At 39.4% G+C, this 15,362-nt stretch overlaps 1 protein-coding gene across 1 annotated transcript; it reads right to left on the bottom strand.

Annotated features, from left to right (window-relative positions):
- LOC133629997 (retinol dehydrogenase 12-like) lies at positions 1–15,190 on the bottom strand. The gene is made up of 7 exons (XM_062021187.1): positions 15,112–15,190; positions 10,742–10,857; positions 10,431–10,586; positions 10,250–10,354; positions 4,687–4,896; positions 278–470; positions 1–213 (listed from the first exon to the last, which is right to left on the bottom strand). Exons 1-7 carry the CDS (start codon positions 15,123–15,125, stop codon positions 111–113), a joined length of 897 nt encoding a protein of 298 aa, XP_061877171.1. The 5' UTR covers positions 15,126–15,190; the 3' UTR covers positions 1–110.
- Positions 15,191–15,362: the final 172 nt, after the last annotated feature.

Below are 15,362 nucleotides of genomic sequence, written 5' to 3'. Positions count from 1 at the left end.
CAATAATACTTTTTAATGTTAGGTCACTGGCAAAGTCAGCCTTGGAGTACAACAGAAACTCTCTCAGCGTGACGTTTGCAGTAAAAGTACAAGTTTCAATATTTGGGTGATCATCTCCAGCGGATGTTAAGCAGGTGGCAGCTGGCCGCCCACAGCTTTAAAGCAGTGCCGTCATCTTGACCCGCTCTGCAGCTCTTGTTGTAAGCACAGTCCCTGCAGGAGAATATAAGCGTCACCGTCGCGACAGGACATTTCAAGAAAAACACGACGCGCTCACTTGTAGTGTCCGCCGTTGTGCAGCTGACTCTCAGGTGTGACCACGCAGTAGATGGTGGTGTAGGCTCCTTCTGCCGACGTCTTGATCATTGAAGCAACCATTCCGATGACGGTCGATAGAGGCTTAGTGACGTGTCTCGTTATCTCCGTGTTCACGGCACCAGGGTCCACCGAATACACAGTCACTCCTAGAGCTGAACGAGTTTTAAACATTGTCCCATTAGTAAGATAAGTAGTAGCAGTGCATAGTTTGAAAAGAAACGTTTGTACAGTCATATTATTACAAAAAGTAGCAGTACATTTGTAGCAGCATTGTTGGTAGTAGTAGCATTTGTAATCATAATCGTGACGTTAGCGCAGTAAAATTATGAATGATAGTAGCAGTAGAAGTACATGTAGTCGCAGTGGTAACAGTAGTACCGTATTTTTCGGAGTATAAGTCGCTCCGGAGTATAAGTCGCACCGGCCGAAAATGCATAATAAAGAAGGAAAAAAACATATATAAGTCTCACTGGAGTATAAGTCGCATTTTTTGGGGAAATTTATTTGATAAAACCCAACACCAAGAATAGACATTTGAAAGGCAATTTAAAATAAATAAAGAATAGTGAACAACAGGCTGAATAAGTGTACGTTATATGACGCATAAATAACCAACTGAGAACGTGCCTGGTATGTTAACGTAACATATTATGGTAAGAGTCATTCAAATAACTATAACATATAGAACATGCTATACGTTTACCAAACAATCTGTCACTCCTAATCCCTAAATCCGATGAAATCTTATACGTCTAGTCTCTTACGTGAATGAGCTAAATAATATTATTTGATATTTTACGGTAATGTGTTAATAATTTCACACATAAGTCCCTCCTGAGTATAAGTCCCACCCCCGGCCAAACTATGAAAAAAAAAAGCGACTTATTGTCTGAAAAATACGGTAGTTGAAGTAAGCAGTAGTTGTAGTAGTAGCAGAACTATTAGCAGTAGTCATGTAATAATAGCATAAGTAGTACTCTTTGTTGTTGTAGTCAATTGCATTTAAAAGTCGAAATAAATGGTTGCGTCACTAGTTGTAGTGTGGTTAATTATATCATGTATAATTATCTTATAGGATTGGAAGTAGCCTGTGTTTGTATTTGGCCACATCATCTTTTAAAAGTATTCTTCTACTAAGGTCAAAGTGCAAAGGTCCATCTGTAGAGAGTGTCCACAGGAGATTGGGAATCCCACAAAAATGTAGGTGTCAGGTTTAGGAGGAAGATTAAAGACCTGGTAGAAGGTCCACAGATAGGGACAGGGGTAAGGGGTCAGAGGTCACCCGACTTAAACTAATCACAGGAATAATGGCAAGGAAAGATTTGTGATTTAAGACTATATAAATAAACTTTGATTGATTGAAACTTTGAAGATAGACAGGCCAGACTGTCCAGCATCAAGATTAGACCCACAAGGAGAGGAGGTCTACAGGAAAGGTATTTAAAGGACAGTGTTCCGACAGGACAGCAGAATGAAGACATTTGGCACACTTCTTCTCCGAGAGCTGCAGCTCTAGTCCGAGGCTCGCTGAAACAAATAAAGCTTTTTGTTCAACGATTCCTCTTGGCATCTCCTTGGCTCATCACCCATCACACGGCCATCAAATATACAACAGTAGCAGTACTACTAAACAGCAGCATTAGTAGTAAATATTGCACAAGTTGCAGTATTTGTAGTCATAGTAGTAACATCATTGCAGTAACTTTATTAATAAAGTAGCAGTAAATGTGGTAGGGGTGGTACTAACAGTAGTGGTTAAAGTGATGGTTTAAGTAGCAACAGAAATAGTAGTAGTAGTAATAGCAGCAGAAGTGTATTAGTAGTCCTGTAATACTAACATAAGCAGTACTGTTTTGTGTTTAGAAAAAGTTGTAATGAATGATTGTGTCATTAGTCGTAGTAGCACATGTAACAGCAGCATTAGTGCAAGCAGTAAGTGTAGTAGGGGTGAAAACAGTAGTAATTAAAGTAGTTGTAGTAGCAATGGTAGTAGTAGTAGCAACAAAACTATTAGTAGTCGTCATAAATTAATAACATAAGCAGTACTGTACTAAAAGTAGTAATGCACGATTATGCCATTAGTAATAGCTTTTGTAGTACTAGTAGTCACAGCTGATTTAACAGTAGTTGTTGGACTGTATTATTTGTAGTCGTATTTGGGCTCTGTACAGAGGATGTCGTTGTGGCTTGTACAGCCCTTTGAGACACTTGTGATTTAGGGCTATATAAATAAACATTGATTGATTGAGTAGTAACTATTAGTACAAAATGAGTAAAAAAAATATGTAATGGTAGCACTTAAAGAAACAATATCCAAGGGCATGAGCAGCAGTACTAATGGTAGTAGTTGCAGTAATTGTATCATTAAAGTACCTGACCATAAGACAATCCTAAATAATTATAAGATGAGGTGATTTGGTTTTATTATTTTTCAACCTCAGTTTAGGAAAAATATGAGTGAAGGGAGAAAAGGCCTGATTGGCTTAGGTATGAATATAATAATGCCAAAAGGCCCCAAATATACAAAACCCAAAACCCGTGAAGTTGGCACGTTGTGTAAATGGTAAATAAAAACAGAATACAATAATTTGCAAATCATTTTCAACCTATATTCAATTGAATAGACAGCAAAGACAAGATGCTTAACGTTCGAACTGGTAAACTTTGTTATTTTTTCCAAATATTAGCTCATTTGGAATTTGATACCTGCAAAAAAAAGCTGGCACGAGTGGCAAAAAAGACCGAGAAAGTTGAGGAATGCTCATCAAACACTTATTTGCAACATCCCACAGGTGAACAGGCTAATTAGGAACAGGTGGGTGCCATGATTGGGTATAAAAGCAGCTTCCATGAAATGCTCAGTCATTCACAAACAAGGATGGGGCGAGGGTCACCACTTTGTGAACAAATGCGTGAGCAAATTGTCGAGCAGTTTAAAAACAAAATTTGTCAACAAGCTATTGCAAGGAATTTAGGGATTTCACCATCTACGGTCCGTAATATCATCAAAAGGTTCAGAGAATCTGGAGAAATCACTGCATGTAAGCGATGACATTACGGACCTTCGATCCGTCAGGCGGTACTACATCAAAAACCGACATCAGTGTGTAAAGGATATCACCACATGGGCTCAGGAACACTTCAGAAAACCACTGTCAGTAACTACAGTTTGTCGCTACATCTGTAAGTGCAAGTTCAAACTCTGCTATGCAAAGCGAAAGCCATTTATCAACAACACCCAGAAACGCTGCCGGCTTTGCTAGGCCCGAGCTCATCTAAGATGGACTGATGCAAAGTGGAAAAGTGTTCCGTGGTCTGACGAGTCCACATTTCAAATAGTTTTTTGAAACTGTGGACGTCGTGTCCTCCTAACCAAAGAGGAAAAGAATCATCCGGACTGTTCTAGGCGCAAAGTTCAAAAGCCAGCATCTGTAAAAGTATGAGAGTGTATTAGTGCCTAAGGCATGGGTAACTTACACATCTGTGAAGGCACCATTAATGCTGAAAGGTCCATACAGGTTTTGGAGCAACATATGTTGCCATCCAAGCAACGTCTTTTTCATGGACGCCCCTGCTTATTTCAGCAAGACAATGCCAAGCCACATTCTGCATTTGTTAGAACAGCGTGGCTTTGTAGTAAAAGAGTGCGGGTACTAGACTGGCCTGCCTGTAGTCCAGACCTGTCTCCCATTGAAAATGTGTGGCGCATTATGAAGCGTAAAATACGACAACAGGGACTGTTGTACAACTTAAGCTGTACATCAAGCAAGAATGGGAAAGAATTCCACCTGAAATGCTTCAAAAATGTGTCTCCTCAGTTCCCAAACGTTTACTGAGTGTTGTTAAAAGGAAAGGCCATGTAACACAGTGATAAAAATGCCCCTGTGCCAACTTTTTCACAATGTGTTGCTTCCATTAAATAAATGAATAATTAATGATGTTTTGCAAAAAAAAAAAAAAAGTTTCTCAGTTTGAACAATAAATATCTTGTATTTGCAGTCCATTCAATTGAATATAAGTTGAAAATGATTTGAAAATCATTGTATTCTGTTTTTATTTACGATTTACACAACGTACCGACTTCACTGGTTTTAGGTTTTGTAATATAATATGTCCCATCTTTTGCACACTATTTCCTTAGGGAAAAAAATACCACATTTTATTATTACAATACTAGCAGTTGTTGAATCCCTGCTGTAAACATTTTATCAAACACTCTTTCCTGTCATGGTACTTAAAACAAACGTACCCGTTAGCTGAGCATGTAGCCTGATAGTGCTTACTTGGTCTCCAGGAGGTATTGTGGTTAACACATGAGAGTCTCACATTAAAGAGTGGACAGAACGAGACTTATCGAGATCATCATACCCTCTGTCCTTTTCGCCAACTCTCTGGTAAACAAGACGTTGGCCAGCTTGCTCTGAGCGTAGGCTCTCACAGGATGGTAGTTTTTCTCCCCAGCCAGGTCGTCAAAGCGGATCCTGCCCATGGTGTGAGCAATGGAGGACAGGTTGATGACCCGGGAAGGAGCTGAGTACTTAAGCAAGTCCAACAGCAGGAAGGTGAGGAAAAAATGACCTGGGAAAGAAAGGACACTGATACTAAAGATGACAGGTGGGTGGCGCTAGTTTGATTCTGGATTGGAACGGTTTTATTTTCAAGTGTAAACAACTTATTTGAGCTCATGCAAACACAAGTTTCACCCTGAAGGGACAAAGGCTGAATAATTGTTGGTCCTTTCCTACACCTTTCGTTTTGACTCAAATATTTTATGAGCATAGTTTTGAGTAGTATTTTTTGTGTAATCTAACTAACTTTCTGATGACTAAATAACCATGCGAATGTCCAAACCCCAACCCTGAGACCTCCATTTTGGTCTTGGTTTTTGTGCTTGCTAGACTCAATTAATTTATTGCAAACTGTAACCGGCCCCGGTGACAAAAATGGACTAACTGTAGCGTTATCCCTTAATGTTTTTGATCGTGGCGCACCACCACGCCAAAATAAATGCACTCACACTTTAAAAAGATGGGTTTTAGGTGAGAACAAATGAAAGTAATATAATGTATTGTAACCTCCAGAAGAAGTCATACAAAGTCTGACGCTCTTTTTAATTTTTAATGCCAATCTTATGCTAACGGGCCCAATTCCAACACGTCCGTCTCCGTGCTTCACTCCCAGACACACAACACTTCCTCAACATGGTGTATTCACGATCATGGGAACAATGACCATTAATAATACACAAACGTAACTTTAATATAACAGGTCGATACAGTATGTATGGATATACAGTCGTGGTCAAAAGGTAAATAACATAATGTCATGGCTGTCTTGAGTTTCCAATCATTTCTACAACTCTTATTTTTTTGTGAAAGAGTGATTGGAGCACATACTTGTTTGTAACAAACAACCCAATTTTTGTTTCATCTGACATCACATGGACAAAGATAAGACCTTCTGGAGGAAAGTTTTGTGGTCAGATGAACCAAAAATTGAGCTGTTTGGCCACAATACCCAGCAATATGTTTGGAGGAGAAAAGGAACACCACACCTACCGTCAAGCATGGTGGTGGTAGTATTATGATCTGCGCCTGTTTTGCTGCCAATGGAACTGGTGCTTTACATAGAGCAAATGGGACAATGAAAAAGGAGGATTACCTCCGAATTATTTCGGACAACCTAAAATCATCAGCCCGTAGGTTGGGTCTTGGGCGCAGTTGGGTGTTCCAACAGGACAATGACCCCAAACACACGTCAAAAGTGGTAAAGGAATGGCTAAATCAGGCTAGAATTAAGGTTTTAGAATGGCCTTCCCAGAGTCCTGACTTAAACGTGTGGACAATGCTGAAGAAACAAGTCCATGTAAAAAAACCAACACATTTAGCTGAACTGCACCAATTTTGTCAAGAGGAGCGGTCAAAAATTCAACCAGAAGCTTGCCAGAAGCTACCAAAAGCGCCTCATTGCAGTGAAACTTGCCAAGGGACATGTAACCAAATATTAACATTGCTGTTTGTATACTTTTGACCCGGCAGATTTGGTCACATTTTCAGTAGACCCATAATAAATTCATAAAAGAACCAAACTTCATGAATGTTTTTTGTCACAAACAAGTATGTGCTCCAATCAATAAGAGTTGTAGAAAGTATTGGAAACTCAAAACAGCCATGACATTATGTCCTTCACAAGTGTATGTAAACTTTTGACCACGACTGTATACAGCCTATTATTTGACCACTATTGATTAGTGATGCACCGAAAATGTGGCCGCCGAAAAAAGACTTTGAGCATTGGAACATCACTGCCAAAACTGGAAGTTGCGATGATGTAGGAGCTGAGGCAGCATGTCTGCAATGTGGACGTACTTTATTATATCTGTGATATACTCGCGGACAGCAATCCACAAAATGTGCGATAATAAGAGGACAGTGGAGATGTGACTTCCACAAACTAGTCGAGTCTTTCGAATGGCTCTTAGAATTCAACGATGAGAACTGATTCGTGGTTGTATTTCGTTAAAGAGCCGTGCTTCCTGCAAATTGCGCATGCTGCCGGCTCAGAAACAACTTCAGAATCAAAATCAAAATCAGCTTCATCCACTTTATTTATTGAATGAGTAATGAGATCACCGAGTTGGAGACGTCCTAGAAGGCTCTACACTCACATGAAAGCTGTCATGCGCACGCACTCAGTTAACTTAGGGCAGGAGTTTAATAGGCGCCTGAACCTACTCCAGCCTTTTGGCCGCAGTATTTGTAATTAGAAAGAGTTGTTAGCAGCTGGAAAAGAAAACCAAATGAACAAAAGTCAAAGGAAATGTAGCATTTGGAATCACTTCTGCACAATTCGCGGAGGGTTATGACAAGCAAGGTACAGCAATACTTTGTGACATTACTGTCAAATAATGGAAAAATGACACCATCTTTAAAAATGCTAACAATGCCAAACAAAAGCCAAAATAATTCTCTCCTATATGTTTCTATAGATGTAATGTATACATTTTGATTTATTGACCAAACTTTTGTCTTATTTACTGCCACGAGTGATTGCTCCCTTGAAGAAACAAGTTACCGTATTTTTCGGAGTATAAGTCGCTCCGGAGTATAATTCGCACCGGCCGAAAATGCATAATAAAGAAGGAAAAAAACATATATAAGTCGCACTGGAGTATAAGTCCCATTTTTTGGGGAAATGTATTTGATAAAACCCAACACCAAGAATAGACATTTGAAAGGCAATTTAAAATAAATAAAGAATAGTCAACAACAGGCTGAATAAGTAAGTGTACGTTATATGACGCATAAATAACCAACTGAGAACGTGCCTGGTATGTTAACGTAACATATTATGGTAAGAGTCATTCAAATAACTATAACATATAGAACATGCTATACGTTTACCAAACAATCTGTCACTCCTAATCGCTAAATCCGATGAAATCTTATACGTCTAGTCTCTTACGTGAATGAGCTAAATAATATTATTTGATATTTTACGGTAATGTGTTAATAATGTCACACATAAGTCGCTCCTGAGTATAAGTCACAACCCCGGCCAAACTATGAAAAAAACTGCGACTTATAGTCCGAAAAATACGGTACTTAAAAAATAAAAAAATAAAAATATATATATATACACAGTACAGGCCCAAAGTTTGCACACACCTTCTCATTCAATGTGTTTTCTTTATTTTCATGACTGGCATGTTTGTATATATATATATATATATATATATATATATATATATATATATATATATATATACATATACATATACATATATATATATATATATATATATATATATATATATATATATATATATATATATATATATATATATATATATATATACACTACCGTTCAAAAGTTTGGGGTCACATTGAAATGTCCTTATTTTTGAAGGAAAAGCACTGTACTTTTCAATGAAGATAACTTTAAACTAGTCTTAACTTTAAAGAAATACACTCTATACATTGCTAATGTGGTAAATGACTATTCTAGGCGCACATGTCTGGTTTTTGGTGCAATATCTGCATAGGTGTATAGAGGCCCATTTCCAGCAACTATCACTCCAGTGTTCTAATGGTACAATGTGTTTGCTCATTGGCTCAGAAGGCTAATTGATGATTAGAAAACCCTTGTGCAATCATGTTCACACATCTGAAAACAGTTTAGCTCGTTAAAGAAGCTACAAAACTGACCTTCCTTTGAGGAGATTGAGTTTCTGGAGCATCACATTTGTGGGGTCAATTAAACGCTCAAAATGGCCAGAAAAAGAGAACTTTCATCTGAAACTCGACAGTCTATTCTTGTTCTTAGAAATGAAGGCTATTCCACAAAATTGTTTGGGTGACCCCAAACTTTTGAACGGTAGTGTATATATATATGGTAACACTTTAGTATGGGGAACATATTCACCATTAATTAGTTGCTTATTAACATGCAAATTAGTAACATATTGGCTCTTAATGAGTCATTATTAAGTACTTATTAATGCCTTATTCTTCATGGCCTTATTATACAACCAGTAAGCCATTAACTCCATTCATAGTTTTGATGCCTTCAGTGACAATCTACAATGTAAATAGTCATGAAAATAAAGAAAACGCATTGAATGAGAAGATGTGTCCAAACCTTTGGCTTGTACTATATATATATATCCCATCTCTTGAGGACAGTGGTGGATTTTAAGGAGAACAAGGCTCGCAGCAGCACGAAACAAGTGTGACGTTAGTTTTGGGACAGTAGGACTCGCTGCAGCTCGCTTTTCGTCGGGGACATGGAGGGACAGACGAGTCTCTAAACACGAGTACAGTCTACAATAACACCAGAAAAAGATGCTAGATTTGTTGCTAGTCGTTTTAATGAAGAAAAAGTCACTGAAAATATTGGAGAAATCTCTCAAAACTTAAAAAAGTTCTCAACAAAGTACATTGTGCAATAACTAGCGACAATTAAAAAGATATATATGCTATTGCCTATTAATAATAACAGATTGTTATTAAATGTAGGCATAAAATATTTGTTTTGCCTTTTAAAAAAATTATATGATTCCTAGCAAATTATGCAAATGATATGACAATGTCAAATTGACCACGCCCCTAGCCACGTCGCCGCTACCAAAAGTATCTCAGCAATCTAGGGCAGGGGTCGGCAACCCAAAATGTTGAAAGAGCCATATTGGACCAAAAAAAACAAAAACAAATCTGTATGGAGCCGCAAAAAATTAAAAGCCATATTACATGTGTCATGAGATATACATTTAATTAAGAGGACTTAAAGGAAACTAAATTAGCTCAAATATAGCTACAAATTAGGCATAATGATGCAATATGTACATATAGCTAGCCTAAATAGCATGTTTGCATCGATTAGCTTGCAGTCATGCAGTGACCAAATATGTCTGATTAACACTTCACACAAGTCAATAACATCAACAAAACTCACCTTTGTGCACTCAAGTACAACGTTAAAAGTGTGGTGGACAAAATGAGACAGAAAAAGAAGTGGCATAAAACACGTCCTAGAAAGTCGGAGAAAGTTATGCATGTAAACAGACTATACGGTGAGTTCAAAGACCGCCAAAATAAGTAGGACAAAACGGCGCTCGCCAAATACTTGAATCAGTGAAGCATATTTAATATAAACAGTGTGATTTATAACAATTACGGAGGTTTGTGTCATGTTTGTCCTCCTACAGAAACCATACTAAAACAAAAAAATTGATTTTTTTTCCCCCCTCATCTTTTTCCATTCTTCATACATTTTTGAAAAATCTCCAGAGAGCCACTAGGGCGGCGCTAAAGAGCCGCATGCGGCTCTAGAGCCGCGGGTTGCCGACCCCCGATCTAGGGAAACCCTGAAGTGATTTCTATTAAATCTAGCGACAACCCAAACCTTAACCCTAAGACCTTAAGCCTCCTACCCAAGTGATTGACTCCAAACTGCATCTCAAATCCGTCCACGGTGGTGGCGTGAGGACAAATCGCCACACCGGCGTTGTTGATCAAGTAGTGCAGGGCCTTCTCGCCTGCAAAACACAGAGTATCCCATTAACAGGTCACCCCACTTCTATCACTACGTTGATGCGCACGAGTGCTACCCACTGTTGTAGATACTCTCAGCAAACTGGCAGATAGATTTAGTGTCAGACAAATCCAGATGCCTGACAACGACTTTGGGGCACGGCACCTCCCTCATGATTTCTTTGGCTGCCTGCTCCGCCTTGGCCATGTCTCTGCACGCCAGAATCACTCGTGCACCTGGGGAGAAGTTCCCCAATTATATTCTGTCGATATTGCAATGCTATCAGGGCGGTTACACATGGATACCCATGGAAGACGAGTGGGGTTTGGTCACATAAGAGACATTCCTGGAAAAAAAACCACCATGACAATGTCAGTGTTGTGCAGCTTGCCTCTGGCAGCGAGGTCTTTAGCCGTCTCTTTGCCGATTCCCGTGTTGGCCCCCGTGATGACAGCCGTCTTCCCATCCAGGCGTACATCAGACGACCAGTTGGGGATAAAAAATGACCTGACGAGTAAAAAACAGTGTCAGAATAAGAATTAATTTAATTTGCCTTGAAATAAAACTTAAGTTAGCTGACCTGGGTTTAGAAATGTTTTTTCTTTGGTTCTGTTCAAGCGCTATTTTGGTTTACAGACTACTTCTAGTCTGGCTTCCATCACCAATAATCATACTTTCCTTCCCTCTCCTTTTAATAGTCTCTTTCTAAGATGGTCAAGTCTGGGGATCAATAACATTAAAGATGTACAAAACCCAAAACCAGTGAAGTTGGCAAGTGGTGTAATTCGTAAATAAAAACAAAATACAATGATTTGTAAATACAATTGCAAAAATAGAAGTTACCCATGCCTTGGGCACTAATACACCCCCATACCATCACAGATTCTGGCTTTAGAACTTTGTGCCTATGACAATCCGGATGGTTCTTTTCCTCTTTGGTCCGGAGGACACGACATCCACAGTTTCCAAAAACTATTTGAAATGTGGACTCGTCAGACCACAGAACACTTTTCCACTTTGCATCAGTCCATCTTAGATGAGCTCGGGCCCAGCGAAGCCGGCGCCGTTTCTGGGTGTTGTTGATAAATGGCTTTCGCTTTGCATAGTACAGTTTTAACTTGCACTTACAGATTTAGCGATGAACTGTAGTTACTGTGGTTTTCTGAAGTGTTCCTGAGCCCATGTGGTGATATCCTTTACACACTGGGACAGTGTGCAGTACCGCCTGAGGGAACGAAGGTAACACGCTTAGCCGCTTACGTGCAGTGATTTCTCCAGATTCGTTGAACCTTTTGATGATATTACGGACCGTAGATGGTGAAATCCCTAAATTCCTTGCAATAGCTTGTTGAGAAATGTTGTTCTTAAACTGTTCGACAATTTGCTCACGAATTTTTTCACAAAGTGGTGACCCTCGCCCCATCGTGGTTTGTGAATGACTGAGCATTTCATGCAATATGCTTTTATACCCAATCATGGCACCCGCCTGTTCCCAAATAGCCTGTTCACCTGTGGTATGTTCTAAAAATGTGTTTGATGAGCATTCCTAAACCTTCTCAGTCTTTTTTGCCACTTGTGCCAGCTTTTTTTAAACATGTTGCATGCATCAAATTACAAATAAGCTAATATTTGCAAAAAATAAAGTTTTTTAATTCGAATCTTAAGTATTTTGTCTTTGCAGTCTATTCAATTGAATATAGGTTGAAAAGGATTAGCAAATCATTGTATTCTGTTTTTATTTACGATTTATACAATGTGCCAACTTCACTGGTTTTGGGTTTTGTATATTTTGACAACACTTTTGCTCCTTTCCAGCAACTTATGTGATACATTTTCACTCCCTAATCAAAATTTTTTTTTAGATATAACATATCCGCAGTTATGTTCGTAATACTTTCCCCAGGTTTGTAAACTGGCTGACTCTGACACAGTTTTTGATGATTTTTTGACACCACCTCCGATTTTAAAAGGATCAATTACATGTATTTACAATAAAACATTTTATTTACACCCTGAGTCTCTGAATTCAATGAAATCCCTTTGGTAGGGTGATTTAGGAGTGGCCCTATCTGAGGAGAGTTCATTTGTGCTAGACACAGCCTTATTTAATGCAAGCTAATGCAACGTACTTATTATACCACGGTCCGACTAGCTAAGATGACGGAATAACGGTATTATGGGATCGGTGTCAACAGTCCCCAGCTAACTTAATAACTTAATACATATGTTTTGGCTTTGCCCATCCATGTGCAGTTATTGGACTGTCATTTTTAATACTTTGTCTTAGGTAGTTGGCTAAAAGATCAAACCGAATCCTCTAAGTGGACTATTTGGGGTAGCACCTCAGTCATCTACCCTTAGCAAATCCAAAAATAATCTTGTAGCATTCAATACTTTGTTGGCTAGAAGACTTATTGTGTTAAATTGGAAGGCAACAGCGCCTCCTTGCCACACACCCCGGATTAGAGATATTCTGTATTTGATCAAACTGGAGAAAATTAGGCCGACATTGAACAGTTTCAGAAAGTATGGGGTGATTTTCTAAAATATCTAAAAGAGAAATGATCTGAAATTTAATCCTGATTCAAAAGTAGTTGAAAGGTAGATAATTGATGAGCCTTTTGTCTGCTTTTGTGTACTGTTGCACCGTGTTGGGGATGTTCATGTCCTTGTTTTCATGCACCTATTTGACTGATGCATTTTTTAAAATAGTTTATTATTTGTATTCTATTTTATATATAATGTTTGTGGGTTACTTGTTTAGGGGAGAGAAAAAGAACATTTCACATGTGTTTAGTTGTACTTCTGGACTGTATATGTCAAAAGTTCATTAAAAAAATGTTTAAAATGTTTTTGTCTCGCTGTTGGCGCCTTCCAAGGAAGCCCCGCCTCATACAATACAGTGAAAACTCTAAAGTCCAACCCAGTCCGGACTTCTGAGATGTACAAACTTCAAAACAAATATCTGATTGCAAATACCTTATTTTATTCCAGGCTCAACACTTTTACAATGTAGATTTGAATTTTAAAAAACAAACAGTCAAAATAAATGATTTTGATTTAGTCTTTTTCCCCATCTGGAGTTGCCACAGTGAGTCAATAGCATGAAGAGTTTCTGTCTTTTTTCATTTGTACTGGGTACACATTCTGATGCAAAATGTCAGAAACTCGCATGTCGGCAGTGGATTTGACCCCAAGATGCAGAGACACGACACAAAGTGCAGGTAAAATTGAAAATTGAATTATCTTAGCGGCAACAAAAACATGCAAAGATGCCAAAGATAGCAACGCCATGCTTAACAGCAACACCCGGGACCAGGGCGTGGACATCCGCTGCTGCTGGGACGTTCATCATTTGCTTCTCGCCTGCCACCTGCCACCTGCCACCGACACCTGGCTCTCCCCCGGTGGCTGCGGAGATACATCGCCTGGACTGCAGTTTGGCAACCCTCCACGAGTCCTCCCGCCCTTAATATTGGACTTTTTCTGTTACGTCTGCCTTATAACGTCTGTATTCCAATATGTGAGGCAGGGGGTTCTGTTATGATCCCACAAGGCAGTTTGCACTTGTTTAGTCTCAATCCCTGCCCTGTTGCTCTTATTTTGTCAGTACTTCCTGTTTGGTCTCTGTGTTTTGCAGCACCTTTACTTACAGTTCCTTGTCCTGCCAGCACACCTGTCTCCCACTGTTAATTATTTCTATTTAGTCCCTGTGGAGAGGCGGGGCCGGCAGTCCGACAGCGAGGCAGGGCACACCGCTCCAAGATGGCGGCGAGGAGGTGTGGACGGTGAGCGAGCAGCGAGGCGCGCCGGGAGCGACGCCACAATCATTACAAGGTGCTTGGATCGCTCAGCTGGGGACAATTTCATTATCCTCTCGCACTGTATAAAAGGGCGGGAGCCGTAAACGTCAGGGAGAGAAGCGGAGTGAGGAGAAGGAGCCAGAGAGAAGCGGATGCCGAGCGAGAGCGGAAAAGAGTGCACGGAAGACGACGACGCACGCAGCTGAGAAGCGAGCAGGAGAAAAACGGAAAGGCTGAAAAGCAACCCGTTAGAGACTTTCTTGTCGAAAAATAAAGAAGTCTAAACCTGCCCGCAACATGTCCTTCCTTGGTAGTCCGTGGAACCCGCACAACAGCACGAAACTGTCACAGTCCCACCTTGTTCCTTCTTTCAGTGCTGGATTCCTGCTAGACCTGTGTTACCTTTCTTCTGCCTGGTTCCTAATTAACCAACCTTGTGCCTGCACGACTCCTGCCTTTTCTGCACCCCGGGATCACACCAACAGCCGACATCGCCACACGACAAGCACAATAAAATAATAATTAAAAAAATATATAAATTAAATTAAATTACATTAAAATACAGTCTAAAAATAATTTGTTGTTAATTTTCTCTGGTCACTCTTTCTTACAGAATGGATTTCTAATTCCGGTTCTATCTATGATCTATGGGAAGGCTTCTGCAGTAGCGTAACAAAGCAAAAAAAACAACCAAAAAACACCACTAAAAAACAAAAACGAAACACCCGATGACTTAAAGTCTCATAAGATTTTGCACTATGTTTGTTTGAACTCACGTTAAGGCATATTTTTCTCACAAAATTTAGGTTGAACTTCAAATTAAACCATAAAGTTCAAATAAACAATACTGTGAGAAAGGCGGGTACCTTAATGTACCCACTATGGATCATTCATGGACTTGCCCCCCCTTAAAGATGCTTTAATGAACCATATTTTGACAAAATAAGATATTCCTTACCGTATGGTTTGCATTTTTGCGCTCCTGACACACGGCGGTGATGTGCTGCAGAGTTATGAGGCAGACACAGGCACAGAAATGAGACTTATTCAGAGACACAAACAGCCTCTCTATTGTGATTGGAACCAATCAATTCAAATAAGGGCATCGAAAAAGATCTCATGACGTGAGCTGCTCTTTTAATAAAAAGCCAAACTAACAGAGGACTATTCATATTTCAGTCCAACGTGCCTAAACCCCCCAATTTGCAA

This window comes from Entelurus aequoreus, linkage group LG15 (assembly GCF_033978785.1).
Source record: "Entelurus aequoreus isolate RoL-2023_Sb linkage group LG15, RoL_Eaeq_v1.1, whole genome shotgun sequence".
NCBI classification, from domain to species: Eukaryota; Metazoa; Chordata; class Actinopteri; order Syngnathiformes; family Syngnathidae; genus Entelurus; species Entelurus aequoreus.
Note: the sequence above shows the minus strand (reverse complement) of the source record. Positions and strands in the feature narration are given on the sequence as shown.

Coding starts and splice junctions, on each gene's coding strand:
- LOC133629997 (XM_062021187.1), bottom strand. Junction 4,897..10,249: donor GTTTGGAGTCAATCACTTGG/GTAGGAGGCTTA, acceptor TTTCTTTCCCAG/GTCATTTTTTCCTCACCTTC. Junction 471..4,686: donor GTTGGCGAAAAGGACAGAGG/GTATGATGATCT, acceptor AAACTCGTTCAG/CTCTAGGAGTGACTGTGTAT.